Raw genomic sequence first — 20,571 nt, forward strand, 5'->3', positions numbered from 1 at the left:
CCCTGTGTTTACATACACACTATCTTGAAACAGATACAAAACCTTCTCTGATTTTTTCTGCATATTCTGCAGTAATTTTAAATCTTGTCTACAGTGCCCAAAATGCCTTGTAAATAATATAAGCCTAGTATGTTATTTTTTACAAAATGTAAATCGTTATGATACTGTCCACAAAAGCTTTTCAAATCCATCTATATTGCTGCCAGATTACAGGACTCATTTGTATTCCTGGGAAAATGTGCTTACTACATTTCTCATTAAATGGTAACAGACAGTTGGCCTAAAGAGCTGCCATGCAAGAACAGAAAGTAAACACTATAAGAATGACTCTCTGTAAGAGTGTACTGTTTAAAGTATTTTTTTTTAATAATCATAACACACTTCCTTTTTCAGATCTGAATATAACATTGATATGACTTCCAGATGTTACGCTCTAGCAAAAATTGCTAAATGATAAAAGACAGAAGGCTGCAAAAAGAATTTCTGATTCAGTCACCAAAAAACAAAGTATTACAAACAAATTATTGCAATTAAGGCCACTTACATGGCATCCATGATACTAGTATATTACCATTATAATTTTTAAATTCAAATTGCAGAGCTCTGTTGTGCATTGAGTTTTCTTCTTTGTAAAAGTTAATAAGTATTAATTTTAATAGGCCTTTTTTTCAGCTTGCATCATTTGGGTCTGCACACTTTTAAACAATCCTTGTTGCCACTGTTTTATTTTTATTAACATTTCATAACTATCCAACATCTAGCTCCACTGAAGAAAATAAATACACTATTCAAACCTTGGCCTATACTGGATCAATTTGGCAATGCCAGTTAGTGAGATCCTGGGTCATACTTCATTTCTGAGAGTAAACCGTTACCTGAGCTATTCTATCCATTATTCATTTTGTAGTATTCTGTCCTTAAATTGTCACATGATTCTTTTTATATGAATGTGATCTGTGTTTTCCCTAAAAACAGGATGAACTCCCCATCTAAACATAAAAACAAGGAACTGCACCTAGTGTTACTCTCTCAGTCCAGAGGTTGGGTTGGGAGCATGCTGGCAATTTATTTTACAATTACTTAAGAGAACACTAGGTTAAAGGTATTGTACTAGGAAGCTGGCCTGGGACTATATACAGTTTCTTGCTCCTTTATAAGGCTGGCAGAAACAAGCTGACACACAGGTCTGGCGAGATAATAAGGCCAGCAGCTATAGGGAGTTGATGAACTGCTGAATCCTGCCCTTGGTGTTTTGGCAGAGTTGCAGTAAAACTGGCAGTACTGGAAGGCAGCTCCATATGGTGTTTTCAGACCTTCTGCACATGGCTTAGCTTGAGCTGACATCAAGGCCTGGCACTAGTAGAGGATGTGTAAAATAGGAGCCAGTGTTGTATGTATGTATGTATGCCAGTATGTATATACTCTCTGGCAATGTTCTTGGAATTTAAGGAAACCAGAATGGAGGATGTGTGTACACCATTCGTCTGGTTTGATAGGAGCCTGTATAGAACTGTATAGTGAAGCAGGAATGTTTTTTGACCTTGATATTATGTGCTAATGTTCCTTCTCTTTATCCCTCTCTACTGTGAATTGTAAAGTTGTTCATTTTTATAAATAGTCTGTGTTGCTGCTTAATTATTGACATGCATAGCTTCTAATAGTCTTCCTGTTCTGTCTATATATATATATATATATATATATATATATATATATATATATATATATATATATATTTATATATATATATATCCATCCATCCATCCATCCATTGTCTCCCGCTTATCCGAGGTTGGGTCGCGGGGGCAGCAGCTTGAGCAGAGATGCCCAGACTTCCCTCTCCCCGGCCACTTCTTCTAGCTCTTCCAGGAGAATCCCAAGGCGTTCCCAGGCCAGTCGAGAGACATAGTCCCTCCAGCGTGTCCTGGGTCTTCCCCGGGGCCTCCTCCCGGTTGGACGTGCCCGGAACACCTCACCAGGGAGGCGTCCAGGAGGCATCCTGATCAGATGCCCGAGCCACCTCATCTGACTCCTCTCGATGCGGAGGAGCAGCGGCTCTACTCTGAGCCCCTCCCGGATGACTGAGCTTCTCACCCTATCTTTAAGGGAAAGCCCAGACACCCTGCGGAGGAAACTCATTTCAGCCGCTTGTATTCGCGATCTCGTTCTTTCGGTCACTACCCATAGTTCATGACCATAGGTGAGGGTAGGAACATAGATCGACTGGTAAATTGAGATCTTCGCCTTGCGGCTCAGCTCCTTTTTCACCATGACAGACCGATGCAACGCCCGCATTACTGCGGATGCCGCACCGATCCGCCTGTCGATCTCACGCTCCATTCTTCCCTCACTCGTGAACAAGACCCCGAGATACTTGAACTCCTCCACTTGGGGCAGGATCTCGCTACCAACCCTGAGAGGGCACTCCACCCTTTTCCGGTTGAGGACCATGGTCTCGGATTTGGAGGTGCTGATTCTCATCCCAGCCGCTTCACACTCGGCTGCGAACCAATCCAGAGAGAGCTGAAGATCACGGCCTGATGAAGCAAACAGGACAACATCATCTGCAAAAAGCAGTGACCCAATCCTGAGCCCACCAAACCGGACCCCCTCAACACCCTGGCTGCGCCTAGAAATTCTGTCCATAAAAGTTATGAACAGAATCGGTGACAAAGGGCAGCCCTGGCGGAGTCCAACTCTCACTGGAAATGGGTTCGACTTACTGCCGGCAATGCGGACCAAGCTCTGGCACTGATCGTACAGGGACTGAACAGCCCTTATCAGGGGGGCTGGTACCCCATACTCTCGGAGTACCCCCCACAGGATTCCCCGAGGGACACGGTCGAATGCCTTTTCTAAGTCCACAAAACACATGTAGACTGGTTGGGCAAACTCCCATGCACCCTCCAGGACCCTGCTAAGGGTATAGAGCTGGTCCATTGTTCCGCGACCAGGACGAAAACCACACTGTTCCTCATGAATCCGAGGCTCGACTATCCGACGGACCCTCCTCTCCAGGACCCCTGAATAGACTTTTCCAGGGAGGCTGAGGAGTGTGATCCCTCTGTAGTTGGAACACACCCTCCGATCCCCCTTCTTAAAGAGGGGGACCACCACCCCGGTCTGCCAATCCAGAGGCACTGTCCCTGATGTCCATGCGATGTTGCAGAGGCGTGTCAGCCAAGACAGTCCTACAACATCCAGAGCCTTGAGGAACTCCGGGCGTATCTCATCCACCCCCGGGGCCCTGCCACCAAGGAGTTTTTTGACCACCTCGGTGACCTCAGTCCCAGAGATGGGGGAGCCCACCTCTGAGTCCCCAGGCTCTGCTTCCTCATTAGAAGGCATGTTAATGGGATTGAGGAGGTCTTCGAAGTATTCCCCCCACCGACCCACAACGTCCCGAGTCGAGGTCAGCAGCGCACCATCCCCACCATATACAGTGTTGACACTGCACTGCTTCCCCTTCCTGAGACGCCGGATGGTGGACCAGAATCTCCTCGAAGCCGTCCGAAAGTCATTCTCCATGGCCTCCCCAAACTCCTCCCACGCCCGAGTTTTTGCCTCAGCAACCACCAAAGCCGCATTCCGCTTGGCCTGCCGGTACCTATCAGCTGCCTCCGGGGTCCCACAGGACAAAAGGGTCCTGTAGGACTCCTTCTTCAGCTTGACGGCATCCTTCACCGCCGGTGTCCACCAGCGGGTTCGGGGATTGCCGCCACGACAGGCACCGACCACCTTACGGCCACAGCTCCGGTCAGCTGCCTCAACAATAGAGGCACGGAACATGGCCCATTCGGACTCAATGTCCCCCACCTCCCTCGGGATGTGGTCGAAGTTCTGCCGGAGGTGGGAGTTGAAGCTACTTCTGACAGGGGGCTCTGCCAGACGTTCCCAGCAGACCCTCACAACACGTTTGGGCCTACCACGCCTGACCGGCATCCTCCCCCACCATCGAAGCCAACTCACCACCAGGTGGGGATCAGTTGACAGCTCCGCCCCTCTCTTCACCCGAGTGTCCAAGACATGTGGCCGCAAGTCCGACGACACGACCACAAAGTCGATCATCGAACTGAGGCCTAGGGTGTCCTGGTGCCAAGTGCACATATGAACACCCCTATGCTTGAACATGGTGTTCGTTATGGACAATCCGTGACGAGCACAGAAGTCCAATAACAAAACACCGCTCGGGTTCAGATCAGGGGGGCCATTCCTCCCAATCACGCCCTTCCAGGTCTCACTGTCATTGCCCACGTGAGCATTGAAGTCTCCCAGCAGAACGAGGGAGTCCCCAGAAGGTATGCCCTCTAGCACCCCCTCCAGGGACTCCAAAAAGGGTGGGTACTCCGAACTGCTGTTCGGTGCATACGCACAAACAACAGTTAGGACCCGTCCCCCCACCCGAAGGCGAAGGGAGGCTACCCTCTCGTCCACCGGGGTAAACCCCAATGTACAGGCTCCAAGTTGGGGGGCAATAAGTATACCCACACCTGCTCGGCGCCTCTCACCGGGGGCAACTCCAGAGTGGTAGAGAGTCCAGCCCCTCTCAAGGAGATTGGTTCCAGAGTCCAAGCTGTGCGTCGAGGTGAGCCCGACTATATCTAGCCGGAACCTCTCAACTTCGCGCACTAGCTCAGGCTCCTTCCCCTTCAGAGAGGTGACATTCCACGTCCCAAGAGCCAGTTTCTGTAGCCGAGGATCGGACCGCCAAGGTCCCCGCCTTCGGCCACCACCCAACTCACACTGCACCCGACCTCCTTGGCCCCTCCCATAGGTGGTGAGCCCATGGGAAGTATATATATATATATATATGGTTTAGAACCCTTTGGAATTTTCTGGGTTCTTGCCAGAATTGCACCTAAAATGTGATCTCATCTTCAGCTTACTCATAATAATAGATAAACATAGTCTAATGACACAAATAGAACAGAAAATTGTACCTTGTGATATCTATATTGAACATATTGTTTAAATCGTGAAAGTCCTTTATTTTTAAAGAAAAGGCTGGTAATGCTTTGAAACCATCCATTTTCTAATTCTGAAGAGTCACAGGGAGCAGAGACCTATCCTGACTACACGGGCCACTAGGTATGAACCTGAACCTGAATGGTACACCAGCCCATGGCCAGGCAACAAAACTTACTCATATGGAGACAGTTTATGATGTGCATGTTTTGGATTTGGAAGAAAACCTGGGGGCCCATGAAGCAGCAGCAGCCTTGGAAACAATTTTTGGAATGATATGATAGTAATACGTAGTTGTGCTACGATGTTGCACTTTATTAAGTTTAATTCAATTCAGTTTATTTTTGCACACAGATTTGTTTAAGCAGAAAGGAAAATAAAGTAGTTTGAAACTGATTAATTTAATGGAGCACAGCAATGTCTGTCCATTAATTACATGATGAACTATAGCCAGTCTGCGGTGGGCTGGCGCCCTGCCCGGGATTTGTTTCCTGCCTTGCGCCCTGTGCTAGCTGGGATTGGCTCCAGCAGACCCCCGCGACCCTGTGTTAGGATATAGCGGGTTGGAAAATGACTGACTGACTGACTGACTATAGCCAGTTGACAGCGGAAGATAGGAAATCAAATAATCCAATCAATAGCAGTCCTAGAAAAAGTAATCCTCTGGAGGGTCCAAACTCAGTCAGAATTGACAAAGTCAGACACAGTCACAGTCCCAGAGACCTAGGCCAACTGGCCTCCCACCCCTTCCTGGATATTCTACTGTAGAGTCTGTGCTGGGCCGTCCTGTCTGACAACAGAGTAGTTCAATCTGTTGAGTCCAAGGCTCCCAAGTATTACAGATGTCTTTCCGTGGACTTTTACACCAGTGGGGTTTTTTTTGGGAGTTCCTGTTTTGTTCCACATTCCAAAGGCATACATGCATGTTGAATAATTAACAAATTTAATTATGGGTTTGGGTGTGTATGTAAGTTTGCAATGCAGAGGGTTAGTATTTAATTTTGTTTTATTCCTATGCTAAATCCATAAAATCTATAATCTAAAATCTTATACCTGCCACAAGCTATGGATCTTAATGACTTTATAATAGGAAAAACAAAGTTTGAAAACATACAGAAGAACAGATTGACAGTTCACAACAGGTGTATTAGAATTGTGCTCACAATGATGCTGTATTGACAAGCTCAGCCAAAGTCAAAGGAAGGACTTTATTGGGGCAAAAATAAAGTAAATTGTTAAAACACACTTTAAAGTAAATGGATAAGCAAAACAAACCCATAACAGAGCAGTTTATTCCCATTTTTTGATGATGAAAGGATATCTCTGCATGTCTTAATGTAAAGGCACTGTCTAGGAGAACAGGAAATCTTTTGATGGTCGTCCATTTTTTTGTTCTATTAAGATTTTAATCTTGTGTAAATTAAAACAGTTTTGTATTAAACAAGTTGAAAATTCTACTGGCATCTTTAACATAGCATGATAGCATGAAGCTGCATAATTCAATTTGAATTCATGGGGACTGAATGCAGCACAAGGCTGGGACCCTGCATTCTTTGGATCCTGCATTCATTAGTCGTGTTTTGTCTTCTTTTGGAGGCCTATAGAAAGCAACACAAGAATCTGTATAACAACATAGATGCATATAAGACTATTAAATGGTATTCTTTTTTCTGTTATACTGTAAATATTCAAATTTGTTTGTGTTGGTGCCTGTTATCACTAATCCACAACAGATGGTCAACTTTGAGCTCTAAGGACCTCTTATTTGTATGGCCTAAATGTCCCTAATAGTAACCCTGTTTAAAAATCGGAGGCCTTCAAAATAGCAGTCAGTCCTGTCATTATGACAAAATGATTTTTTCTGCTAATTTTCTGCATATGCTCTATTCACTGCAAACGGCTGTTTTTCTTATTGCTCACATATTTTTGATGCTTATTCAGTTATTGCTTGTCATAAGACAGACAGACAGACAGACAGACAGACAGACAGACAGACAGACAGACAGACAGACAGACAGACAGACAGATAGATAGATAGATAGATAGATAGATAGATAGATAGATAGATAGATAGATAGATAGATAGATAGATAGATAGTCTCATGACTGGTTTCCACTTACATCTTCTTCCTGAGGTGAAATCCTTTCAAAGTATAGCTTCTATTTTAAATACTTCTTTTCAAAATCTATTGCAACAGATGCTGAAATGCTCTGTGATGTGATCAAAACTGATTTCACAATAAGACCTTATGTTCTAACAGAATGTGTAGATTGTTTGTGCCACAGACATTTTTGTGTCATAAATTTAAGTTTCACTTCAGTGGGCTCTGTGGTGAACTGGCATTCTGTCCTGGGTGAATGGTTTCAGTCTGATGCTGCTGGGAAAAAATCCAGGTCACCACAACCCAGTCGCAAAAACAAGTGCAGAAAAATGAAAGATTTATAAATTTAATTTAGGAAAATGAAAAAATATTGTGGCTTTATTATATACTATATATATATATATATATAATAGATTATAGAAGAAGATTAGGTATGCTGTCAAGTTCAAGAAAAAGAATTTCAATGTAATGCTAGTCAGTTGGCCTTTGGATATGAATGAGACATGCCGGCAATTCAAGAAGGTGGCCAAGTGCATTGCTTGCAAAGAGTTGTCAGGCCACGGAGAATAATTTCAGGATGGCCTCAAAGAATTTTTGGCAAACTTTCAATGACCAATGAAGGACTGCAGTTGTCCAAGCAGCTCTTAGCAAAAGTTGGAAAATGCTGACCTTAAGTGTGGTTAAATTAGAAGTTGAAGGAGGACTTGTGGAACAACTAACCTTGATGAATATTCCTCCTCACACGAAGCAGTGCCTGGAGCATTAGTTAGGGCTGGATGCATTTCTGACATTGAGGTGTCTGTGGTGGTTAATAAACTCTCGAGAGGCCAGACTGCAAGTCTGAATGAGACGTCCCCAGGAATGCTGAAAGCACTGCCTATTTGGGAGGTGTCTTAGTTAACACACATTTATGTATGGAAGTTGGGATAGTGCCTCAAGGCTGGTAGAATGGGATGGGGGTCCACATGTGGGAGATGAGAATGTGACAAAGTTATTTAGATGCCAAAAGTCTGGATTACAACCAGCAAAGCAAAGCCTGGAATTCAAGTAGAACAATGTGGATTCAGTCTTGGCCATAGAACTCTTGCTTTGTATAAGAAATAGGAGTTTGCCAATCCCTTTTTGAAATTTTTTAAAGATCTGGGTGAAGTGTATGACTGTAAAAGTTGTGGCAACTTGTAGAAAGGTACTGCAATATTATGACTGCTGCTTTATCTCATTTGGTTCTGATTTCTGCAACACAAACATACATGGTGTTAAGTCAAGCCCATTTAAAGTGGATGTAGGACTCCATAACTGTTCACATCTGTCTTGTTCGTGATTTTCAAGGACAATATATTAGGATCCAGACAAGATGTAGACAGTATACAGTATGAAAAACTAAGGAGAGTTTACGAGTGACAGTGATCTGTGAATGACCAACAAATTGTTGTATCATCAGTAACTGTAACTGTGAGGGTGAAATGAGCAGAAAGTCATCTGGTAAAGCAATCCAGTTCCTGAGCTCACTTTCAATGACAGAGTGAGGAGGATCTTTTAAATCGAACATGTTGTGAGGTTATCCCTTAGGCTTGTCCCACAGAAGATGAACAAGACATGACCCCCTAGGAGAGGACTTGGAGATAAATCCAGGACAAACTAGTTAGATTAAACTTTCTTGCTGTCCTAGGAGTGTCGAGGATTTCTTAGTTGAACCTGGAGGTTCTTGCTGGGGTTAGGGTGGCCTGATCTATCCAGCTCTTACTGTGTTTCCACTGTAACCACCACCACACCTAGTTACACACCATATCATGCCTATGAAAAAAGTCAATCAAGCAAAATGTTGTTTGCTGATAGATGCCTTAGAAGTCAATAATTATATTACTGAATTATTTTCATGTTAGATGTGTATTTATTGTAAGGTGTACTCAGTCTCCCACACATCCTCGTACAAAAGAATCACTTGACCTGGCAGCATGTCTTTAGGCTGTGGGAAATACTCCGAGTTGCTGAAGGGAGCCTATGCAAATCTGAGTCTGAGTGCTGTGAGACTGCTTCCTATTGGAAAGTGCTAGTTGGAATAAATTAAAGAAGTTAGCTATCATTCTTGAAAAACATTTTCAGTAAAAACAGAATGTAGTAATATGTTAAGTAAAAACAATGAAAAAGAGAAGAGGACTTGTTCAGAAGGATCCCTTATTCTCTAAGAACCTAGTCATTCATTTAGTACAAGCCTGTGAAAATGGCTATGAGCAGGAACTTGAAAAAAATTTAAATAGTTCCAGTGTGGTGCAAATTAACTTGCTGATTTAATATGCATACTTTTGTTGTAAGCACGGTGGTATGAAAGCATATCAGGTTATCTGCTTTTGCAAACTGACAGTCTTATCTGCATAAAGAGGCAGGGCTTCACAATAAAGCTCTTGAGCTGAGGCATTTAACCAGTAGTAAAGAAACAGGTCTTGGAGTGGAGGAAAAAACACACCAGAAACTTCAGCCTGAGTTTCTTTTTGAAGTGACATGTTATATATATGTGAGACAGAGCGACAAATGTCATTATACATATATGGGAGATCTACAAATGTCTTCTTGGATTCTGCTTGCTCCAAGGTACTGTAATCATTTTGAAGATCCCTACGAAATGTACTTTTGTGTAATGATTCTGTATGAGTCATATCCCAAATTAACTATACCACATCTGCATCTGACTAGTGTATAGTAGAAGAGTCAAGAATATCAAAAAGAGAATCTTTGATATATTTAAATATAGTGTATCATTTGGCATTGTAATGAATAGTGTATTTTTATGTCCTGACAAAGATAGTGACCCTCCACCTTCACTGCACTTTCTAATAACTATTTGAGTATATTTTGCTGGTAAAAGTTTTAACTTACTTTGAATTCATATTTGTAATGTTCGATCTTTTGACAATACTAAGCATTATCGAAATAATTTTGATGCTTTTAAACTTTAATTCACCAACCCTAGTCTGGCTGTATCTTGACCCTTCTCCCTGTAGTTCTGCAGCACTTCACTGTGTGTGATGTAAACAATGCCTAGGAGTAGATAACTTCATTCTAGTCACATGAGCCTGCACTGGGTTATGACATTTGTACTTATTTAATTTTTTCAGGATTATTAAAGAAACAAATTTGTCATTAATGCTATATTTTCGGGCAGCATGCTGAAACAGTGTCTGTGCTTCTGCAGAGCATCTCTAGGGTCTTGGATTTAATTTCCAACCTGTTCAAACTCAGTGTAGTGTTTGCACGTTTTTCCAGTATCTGCATAGTTTCCCCCCCTATTGCTTTGACTGCTACATTCCCAAAGATCTCCAGGTTAGATTAACTTGAAGCTATAAACTGACCCAGCATGAGAAAGCTCTAGAAAGCATGTGAATATGCCAGGCAAAGGAATAGCAGACCCTCCAAGGTTAGTTCCAGGTTCACACTTGGTGTCGCCAGGACAGGCTCCAGCTCTCCACAACCTTGTAATGGAAAAAGTCACTTCAGAAAGTGAAGTAAACTGATGGACAGTGTTTGAATGTCTAATAGACAAAGGTTGATAATAGTGATCTCAAAAATACTTTGACTTTGAATTTTGCTCACTGCTTTTAATTATGGAATCTTTGCCAAGTGATAAACAGTTGTTCTTCTTCTAGTCACATATCCATATTAAGAAGCTTAGGTCAAAAGCACAGTGCACTGCCCATGTTAAGGAATTAGTACAGGAACTTTAAGTCCTTTAAAATTAAGTACAGAAGAAGATGCTGTCTTTATATGGCAATTGGTTTGTTGGAAAGTTACTTCTGGTGACACCATTTGAAAACCAAATGTATAGTGAAGTACTGTGTTGATTATAAACATTTATTTATTTTACATTTGAGTGAGAATTGGTGTCCATCTGTCAAAATGTTGCCAACAGGTACATAACATTAGGCTGACGCAGAGTAAGAAAATGTCCTGCATAACACCTCGAGAGTAGGAGAGGCCCTGCATTTGCCAGTGTAGGGATCCCCTGCTAGCACAATACTATGCAGTGCTCATGTCAGGATGGCAGTACGAGTACACACAAGGTGGGCAAAATGTTTGACAAGGATATACCATCAGGTACCAGGGATGCTTTACCTCCTGTTAGAAATGAGAGTCTAAGTATGGAAGGTGGCTGAAATGTTGTAACACCTCCTGACCTATAGTGAGTTGCACCATGCTGCCTTTTTTAATGGTGAACCCTGACAAGAAGGCAGATGGAAACCTTCAGTCCATTTGGTGTTGAAGGTTTAGGATAAAAGTCGTCTGATTCAAGCTGGCTGAAAGTTGAATACTCTTAATACTACTTAATGCACAGGTGTGTAGAAGCACCAGGAGCAGCCACAAAAAGTTGTTGTCTGGCCATAAGCCGCCCCATTCTTGTAGCAGAAGCAGAGCCATTGTTGACCTCTGGCAGGAGATTGAAAGTCATAAGCCAAAGGTAACACTGACTCTAGAGTCATAGGCAAAGGTTAGCAGAAAGGCTGTTTTGTCAGAAGGAAGAGAAGTAAATGGGACATGATAAGCATAGCATTTTGTGGGCAAGTGAGCCAACCATTCTGTTTCATATTTGGGATGGGGGGGTGATGGCTTTTATATTAATATAAAAGATTGTCATCTGAACTCAAGTGTATTTTTAAGCCAGACATTTCAAGTCAATTTGTTATTCATTATAAACATTTGACAGTGAGCATCATCACAAGGTACTTTTTGAATCAACAATATAGAGCAGCATAAGGTGACAAGGTTGATCATTTATAGCCAGGATAATTCACATTTGAATTAGTGATTGTTTAGCAGTCAAAACCAGCAAACAGCACAGCTAAGTTAGCAACAGTGTATTAAATCCTAAAGAGGCCCTGCATTTCATATTTTGATCTTTGTAACCAATTGAGTCTCTAGAGAGTTCACAAAGGTAAACGAAAATACAATAAGCATGGCATAAGTGGGCTTTTCATTAACAAAACAGAGGGAAACAGGAGATGTGAAAGTTGCATAGAGTAACATTGTGAATTGTGTGGTGTTCACATTTACAGCTTTAATGATTTTGAAATAAACTTTTAAAGAAGATTTGACAGGAAGCTCTTTGTTTCTTACTGCTTTCTGAATAATTTAAAGGTGTAGCACGGTTTTAGTGCAGTATTATAAATTTAAAGAACATGAAGTTGCATAGCTTTAATCTGACCCATTTAAAAAAATGTTCAGAATCTGTTTTGCTTGTCTCCAGGGCTGCACAGTTCTTGTGTTAACTGGCACAAACTAGAAACTGCAGCCATGTTCTTGGAATGTATTGTTACCTAACCTGACATTCAAGTAAACATAGACATGTATCTGCTGTTCTTTGGAAGTTTTTTCTTTCCTGATGGACTATTCTAGTGTTAATGCCCAATGCATTGACAGTGTTATTTTATGTTGCCATTTATGATAAAGCGCATATATACGTCACAGCACAGTGAAAGTGTGGAAACAGCTTGTTAGGGTTCGGACTTGTGTGATGTAATGCTTTTCCTTGGCAATTAAATTATGTAAATGGTTTCATTTTTATACTGTTATATCAGAGCTCTGTACATTTAATGAACAGTTTACTGAATAAATTTGAAGGGAGACATAGCAGACATTCATTATTTATAAAAAAAATATTTAGCTGATATTAATATATTTCTTAACAGTATGCACTGATGCATGTAATGTAATGTAATGACATTTAAGATAGTTTAATAAGTAAAATGTGTAACAACTCAGAACATCAGAAAACTCAGGAAAACTTATTGTAATGAAATCTCATTTCATTGTTGGAAACTATTTAGTGTTGGTACTGTCCCTTACAATACAAAAAATCTGTCTCCATTTTCTACATAGCATTTGCACGTTTTCCCCATGCGTTCATACGTTTTCTCTGGAAACTCTTTTCCAGTTACCAAAAATTTGCATAGAAAGTTCATTAGCTACACTACATTGTACGTGTATTACTACATCTTTCGCTGTGAACGGCATTCCCACTGGTGTTTATTTCTACTTTGTGGACTACTGTATGCCACCAGGATATCCTCCAAGTCCCTCAGACCCTTTAATGGATAATGAGTTTATAGGAGTTTGATGAACGAATCCATCCATGGCAGAGAATCAACCCTTAGTCCTTCAAAAAATGTTCTATTAGCTTTGTGAGGGCTTAAAATCACGAATGGTAGGGGAAACAAGATGCACCCTTGGTGGAGGTTTACCCCCATTTTAAGTAGGATTATTGATTATTAATTAGTGTACAGTTTTATCAGTACCAGCCTGCAGTGAGCTGACATCTTTGCAAGCCTATTATTGATTTTTTACTTTTGTAATGTTATATAGGCATGTCCTGTTTTTACACTACCCTACAGCTTTTTTGTAAACTCTGTAAGTTATCTTGTATTGCTTCCCTAGTCGCCCTGGCAAGTGACATAATATTAAAATTATGTAACTGTACATGAAGAATGATTTCAGAGATTTTTCTGCGCAGAAATGAAGATCTGCAGATATCTGAGTATTCTGATATAATCACAACTCCTTTAACTCTGCATTCAGCAATGGGCAGTTCTCACCTTTGCAGCAGAACAACCTTCAAGAGATACATCTTTTTGCGCAAGATTTTTGGATAGTGTTACATGATGTAGTATAGCAGTTATTTATTTAAATTCCTATAGATTTAATATGAAAATATCAAAATCAAAAAAGTCTGAAGCACACCCTTCTTGCAGCATATTTTCCAGCTGTGATGGCCTTCCACTTTCATGAATTGTAAATTCTCTCAGTTTTATGTCTATTTTAGGTTTAAGGGATACAGAGCCTAGTCAGTAGCAATGGACATGAGTAGTTACCTTCATTGAGCACATTCAAACACACACTCACATATAACATCAGGGCAGTTTTGAGTTATCAGTCAACACGGCCATGTGTACTGTGAGCTACCAGGGTCATTTCCCGCCATGTGTACAGTGCCATTAATATTGACTTAAAGACATCCTGCTCAGATGTTTTTAGTCACTTTCCTTTCACTTTTAATCTGCAGTAGGTCTCTTTTCCTTTGTTTTTTTGAGCTTATTTCAACTTCGGCCTTGAACTTTGAAAGCAGAGTCAGGGACCTACCACTGCAGAATGCCCTCTTTTTACTGCACATTCTAGAAAAAACTTTCATGTCAAACTTGTCTTTATATATGTTACCTTATATATGTTAATGCACATATCTCAACAGGGTGTATTTATGGCTACAGGATCCCTGAACTTTGGTAATTTTGTACAGTAAGTTATTGGCAATATAGGAAACATGACTCAGACAGTGTTGTGGTTCAGCAGGTCAACTGTCAGGAGAGGCAGGAAGTCTAACCACAGGCCCTTTTAAAAAGTTTTGTCTAAATTGAGGTGGAAGGCACAACAATCAGGAAGCTTCATAACAGACATAATAGAGCAGAGATAAAGACCTTGTTCCCCTGAGAGAGTATAGAACTTTGGCAGACATTGGTCTCCACAAGTAGAAAGGCTAAGCGTCAAATCCTTATTTTCAAGTATTGATCAGTTTTGGTCATACAGTGTAACATTTCACCTTGTGATTTTACATATTGTATATAGTAACAATATTCTTCATGAAGAAACACTAAATAAAATAAATATAGCTTGATGCTGTTTATCTTAAAATTTGAAGCCCACAAATCTCACTGAGTTATATCTTGTTTGTATTTGTTCTTGTAGAATCTAAAAGTGCACATTCTTTAAATGTTTCTAAATGTGTAGAGAGAGTTCACTAAAGGTAGCTTAGTATCACACTGACCATGTGTTAAGATAGACCTAGGTTACCATGGTGGTGCAGTGGTCTGAGGTGCTGCCTCATAGTTCCTCTAGACCTTAACCATTGACTATGTGATGTTTGAAAGTTTTTGTGTTCTTTTGTTTCATCATCCAGAGATGAGCATGTTAAAATAATGGATGACTCTGAAATGGCCAGGTGTGTGTGTCCTGAGATGGCATGTGGTCTTTTCCAAGGATGGAGCTTATCTTGCACCTGATGCTGTTTAGTTAGACTCTGCTTCAGCTGTGACACAGTGATAAAAATTTTCATTCAGAAGTAGAATACTTCATAGAAATTGCACCAGAATCGATCATTTATAAGTCAACCTGAAAGCAGTAAATGTTTATTTTTATTTATCATCTAATTTAGTTTTGGCCTTTCAATCCACTATCCACGTTAGTCTGTTTCTCCTCAGCATGACAGCTATTGAATCCACACCAAGTCTTTCTCCTAACTCAGCATTCACCTTCCTCTGTACTGATGACACTCTACACAAAACCATGTGATGTTTTCTACTCTGCATTCTTTCTAGCTTTGCTTGATTATACATGTTCTTTGGCCATGTCTCCCTCCTATGAGACATACTGTACTACTCCTCATATTTCTTTCACAAGCATTACCCTTAAATGTCAGAGAGACTCTTTTAGAAATCTGAATAGCGGACAGCTCTTGGAATTCCTTCCATGAACCTCTCACCCTTTATTATTATTGCTGTCCCCGCTCCTCCATCTTTGCTCAGTATGTCACCTGAATAGCAGGACTTCTCTAGTTTCTTCAAAAGAACTGCTGATTTCCATGTTTCCTCTTACTCCATCAGTATTCTACTCTTCAGAGATCACATCTACCTCTCCAGACTACCTCTTTCTAAAAACTCATGTATTGGATTGAGTTTCTCTCAATATCTTTACTGCACACCCCACATGACCGTACACCCACCTTTTCCAAGCCTTTTGCTTTTACACTTCCAACCATTACCATCGTCACTCCAGCATTTATCTTGAGAAGTTTCACTTCCGGTGTACCTTCCATTTCAGTATGTTCTCCTTCAATTCCGTGTCACTCTTTGTGATCATTATGATATCACTTGCATAAACCCTGTAACCTGAGGTTACAATATGGTCACTATCCGTCTGGCATGCTGTAAATGGCTACTAAAGGAGTTTTGTATCAAGAAGGGCATCTGGACTTAATCCTTTCTGCTCCAATACCCTCTTGATGATGAGACACAGTAAAAAGATAATTTTATTTCTGTTGTAAGTTTTCCAAAATAATATTCTGACAGTGACTAAATACTGTAGATGCATGCTAATAATAGTTATAAATTTCCTTAAATGTAGTATGAAACTGTACATAAATATAAATTTTTTGTCACATATTTCAGTTTTCCATTAGTTTATGCTTTAACTGAAAATAGGATAATGATCTGTTAACTGTAATAGATATTTTAGGGTAAACTCTGCCATATACTGTCCCAATTTTGGACACAAATGCAAATTTTCATTTCTTTCCATAATAATTTTCTTAACTTGTGTGGACCCACCTATCAATTGGAAAAGCCTATCTAACACAATGTTCAAATGCAAGATACAATTTTTATTTTGATTTTGATATACTTTGTTTAATCTCCTATTGCTGGATAATACCTAATGTCATATATCGAAAGAAAAAAATTGAAAATAATAAAGAGACAAGTACACTGGAGTCTTGCCTGGCTATCCTAGTTCACTCCATCACCCCTACCTTTGAAGATATTATTTTGATACCATGGCTTTCATTTGCACTTTGTAAAACTGAGCAAAGGCAATCTAGACATGATGTGAGGAATATGGGGGTGTCTTTGAATTGAGAAATTAGAAACTGAGAGGAACACAATGAGATTTTTTTTTATTTTCTTGATTACCACTCTCATGTGGTTCAGGTACAATACTCTTTTGTTTTGGAATGCCTGCATCACTTGCAGCATGTTACTTGGATATTTTGTGTCTCCCTTTGAATATAAGATGTAGTGTGTTGTCAAAAAGGCAATTCTGCTAATCCATTTCTTGATTTTTCAAGTAAGGCTCATTTTCCGTTGTTTGAAAAAGCATGCATATTTCTTGGAGGATGCTCAGAAAGCGTTCAAGTACTCTGCCACAAGACAGCAATCTCAGTTCACTGTAAATTACTCACTACTCACAGACGTCACAAGCGGATGTCTTTAAAGGACAGGCAGCTAAAGTGACTTGTTCAGGATCAAGATTATATTTAGAGAGGAATTTCACTTGTAACTTTACGGTTCGATCTTTCAAATTCACTCATTCTGCTGTCTGAATGCATAATATGTCACTTTTTTTGCATGTTTTCTATAAGAAATGTGTATGATTTGGGGTAGTTATACTGTACATAATAGCATATTGTGTGCTGGCAGATAAACAAACAAATATTGGAAATGATCTTGTTAAGGCTGTAAAATGTCATTTTAGGTTTAAAGGAATGATCCCTGGATGGAGCTGTAGTTAGTCACAGAGCACACTCGCATTCGCACCTACTGTATAGGACTAGTCTGAAAGTATGCAAAAAAGTGATTTCTTTCCTTTGTCTTTTATATTTTCTGACCTTTTAAAGTCAATTTTGGAAATGTAATTATCTTAGACAATGAGTTCCTTTCTTGGACAAGAGCAAATTAAATTTTCTGTATGCCACAGTCATAAATGGAAAATAAAATTACAGATTGCAATCCCATGAAACTGAAACTCTGCACATAGAATTATATGAAATAGAACGAGAATAAATATCAACCCTTTGTTCTATAAGTGCCAGTAATATATGCAGACAAGCTATCGATCCATTTACTGTATATTCATTCCCAGATTATTGTCAGGGAATGCAATTTGGTCATCTAGTAAATGAAGGCACAGTTTCACAAAAACTACACAGTTCTAGAAATGTGTTTTAATGTGATATTGAATTTCCTGATCATTTTTTAAGCAATATACAAGAAAACCTTAAGAAAAACATGTTTCATTTTTTAATTTTCTTTAGTAATATCTATGATAAAATTTTAGTAATGGCAGTAACCAGGAATATTGAGCTTTTTCTGACTCAGTTTTGCAATTTTATTTTAGTAAAATAATGTGCAAAATGAAATGTTAATGTTTGCCTGTTGTATTTTATTTCCCACAAAGACCAGAAGAAGAAATACTGTTGTGCAGTGAAAAAAGTTTTTATACTTCTAGCCACCAGGATATCAGGAAGGTTGATATAAATCATTGGGAAGTCACTGCTGCCTCCTTGTCTGCCAGAGAGCGCAGACGTCTACTGAAAGCACAGGAGGAAGGCTGCAGTATCCAAAACTTGTAAGTTACCTCATATCATTAAGAAAAAAATATTTCTCTGTTAAATTAATTTATTACAGCAATCAAGATTTAAAAAAAGTAGGTGTAAAAACGATTCAGATCAAATGATACATCAGACTAAATTGTGTTCTACTTATCCACTTATTTGGCCTGAGTAGTTGTAGTGGATGATTTTCTCATGCCATTTATGTCATTTTACTTATTTAACTATTGTAAATACATATGCGCCTTAAAAATGTTTCTTAAAATTATTTTTGTATTACTATGTTGTAAAAATGGCACAAGATGCATCCACTTCTTTTTGGTTCAGTCATATTTCATTAACTTTTGAGAGGTGATTGTCTTAAGCGTTTAATTTTTAGATTGTTAATAAAAGAGCACCTGTGTTTTTTGTAAATAATCTCATGTATTTGCCTCCAGTTGATTTCTGAGAGTTATTTTTGTTCATTTAATGAGGATCCCAAAGCTAATTTGGGATGTTTAGGATGAAAGGAATGGTCCTGAATGATGAAGGCTAAGTCTGTCCTTGCCAAGGAGACCCATGGGATGCTGGGAATTTATCACTTTATAATAAGAGAGTTTTTACTTGTTGTACTGTATTGCTTGTGTTGTTTTTATTGGATGTAGTAATTTGTTTGAAAAATTCTTTGCTCTTTAGTAGTATATTTACATATATTATCATAGTAGTATTATTATATTTCCATACAGGTTCAAAATCTATGAGCTTCTGATTTTTGGAACAATTCTGTTTTTTGTGTAGACAGAACAAGAATAAGGAAAACATCCCATGCAGCATCTCCTCTGATGATGAAAGCCAGCTGAAGCTGAATGATTTTGTACCATATACTGAGATAGAACACACAGAATATGGGATTAAAACCTTTGATGTTGATTCTGCAGGAAAGATGCCAGAATTGCACAGTGGCCTAACTGCATTACCAGAGCACAGTTACAGCCAGGTAAAAGATATGTACACGGAGTCTCCCTGCTCCCTGTATTAATTTAATGATGTATTACTTTTTCATTTTGCAAAAATCAAATTATAAAATCAGAAGGGATGTCTGTCAGTCACATAAAAGCTTGCACACCCTTCGACTTAGTTTATTTGATGGCTTATGCTATGACACACTTTGATGGCTTATGCTATGACACACACAATGCAACACATGAATTCGATGATCGGGGCACAGCAGAATCAAACTTGGGCCCCGAGTCCCTCTTACAGCAGGCATAGACCCAGTAGCGGGCCTCTGCACACATGCCCTGACAGGATGTGCATGGCAGTGTGCCCTGTTGAAGTTCAACATACCTGACATACCTAGCCATATCCACTAGTGACAAGAAGCACCACCACCAAATGATGTGCCATGTAGTTCACTCGACAAGTATGACCAATCCATCACACCCCTGTTCTGACATGAATGCAAGCATTGAATTAAAGGGAAACCAACCTCAGCAACAGAACATCATTACAATTATCTCAGAGTGCTGCGTTTCATGAGAGGTGCATTCACCACCTGCTCTGATATGCATTCATGGTACTTACTTGATAGGAAAGTCTGATGGGAAACTGTGTAACACAAGCCACCCGACTGCTCATGTTCATAAACTGCGGAACCAGGAGGACCACCTAAGATATTTTTTACCCTAAATTGATGTGCCATTGATTCCAGCAAAACACACTCCACAGGAAAACTTAGAATTTCGCTTTGCAAAATGACTCACTAAACTATGCCATTTCTTGATCATTCAAATTCACAAAATTGATCCAGGAAGAAAGGTATTTAATATATACAAGCTCACTTCTGTGGCAAGCAATTTGATCAGTGATAACAACGTTTAAATAGCAGCATTGTCAAAAGTGGGATGTCATCAAAGATAGCAGCGTCTGCATTTTTGTTTTCCTCAACCACTCTTGAGATAACAAGTTCGTTGCCTCGCTGTATTACAGTTTTATCTCCCATTCTCTGGGAATTGTATTGGTCCAAATGCAGCTTATGCAGTATTGTCATTTCCTTATTCAGCTATTCCTTCTTTTATACCAAAACAACTTTAAAAACACTCAAACAACTATTTTCAGTGAGTTTCAGTATTGCAAAATTGCATGACAAAGGTAATACTATACAGGAAAATCAGCTGTTTTGCTTATCACGACCTATTATGATGTTCTATTTGACATAATCTGTGAAATGAGAGTTGGGCTGACATGATGCACTTGTTCTTGCATGCATTTTGTTTTACTGTGAACACCATGCATGACAATAAATATGTCATAAACTGATTATACTACATGGTCTTGTCAATGCACAGCTTTGCATTTCTAAAAAAAAGTCAAGTATGCTGCCAAACA

General features: G+C 39.8%; 1 protein-coding gene across 4 annotated transcripts in view; it reads left to right on the forward strand.

Annotated features, from left to right (window-relative positions):
- fam13c (family with sequence similarity 13 member C) overlaps window positions 1-20,571 on the forward strand; it is a 156,310-nt gene that overhangs the window by 68,989 nt on the left and 66,750 nt on the right. For all 4 annotated transcript variants that reach the window (XM_051923143.1, XM_051923142.1, XM_028795398.2 and 1 more), the window contains exons 8-9: window positions 18,051-18,221; window positions 18,982-19,180. In XM_051923143.1, the coding sequence (XP_051779103.1) occupies window positions 18,051-18,221; window positions 18,982-19,180 (370 nt within the window). The remainder of the gene's footprint in view (window positions 1-18,050; window positions 18,222-18,981; window positions 19,181-20,571) is intronic.

The sequence above is a fragment of the Erpetoichthys calabaricus genome, chromosome 2 (genome assembly GCF_900747795.2).
Source record: "Erpetoichthys calabaricus chromosome 2, fErpCal1.3, whole genome shotgun sequence".
Lineage (NCBI taxonomy): Eukaryota > Metazoa > Chordata > Cladistia > Polypteriformes > Polypteridae > Erpetoichthys > Erpetoichthys calabaricus.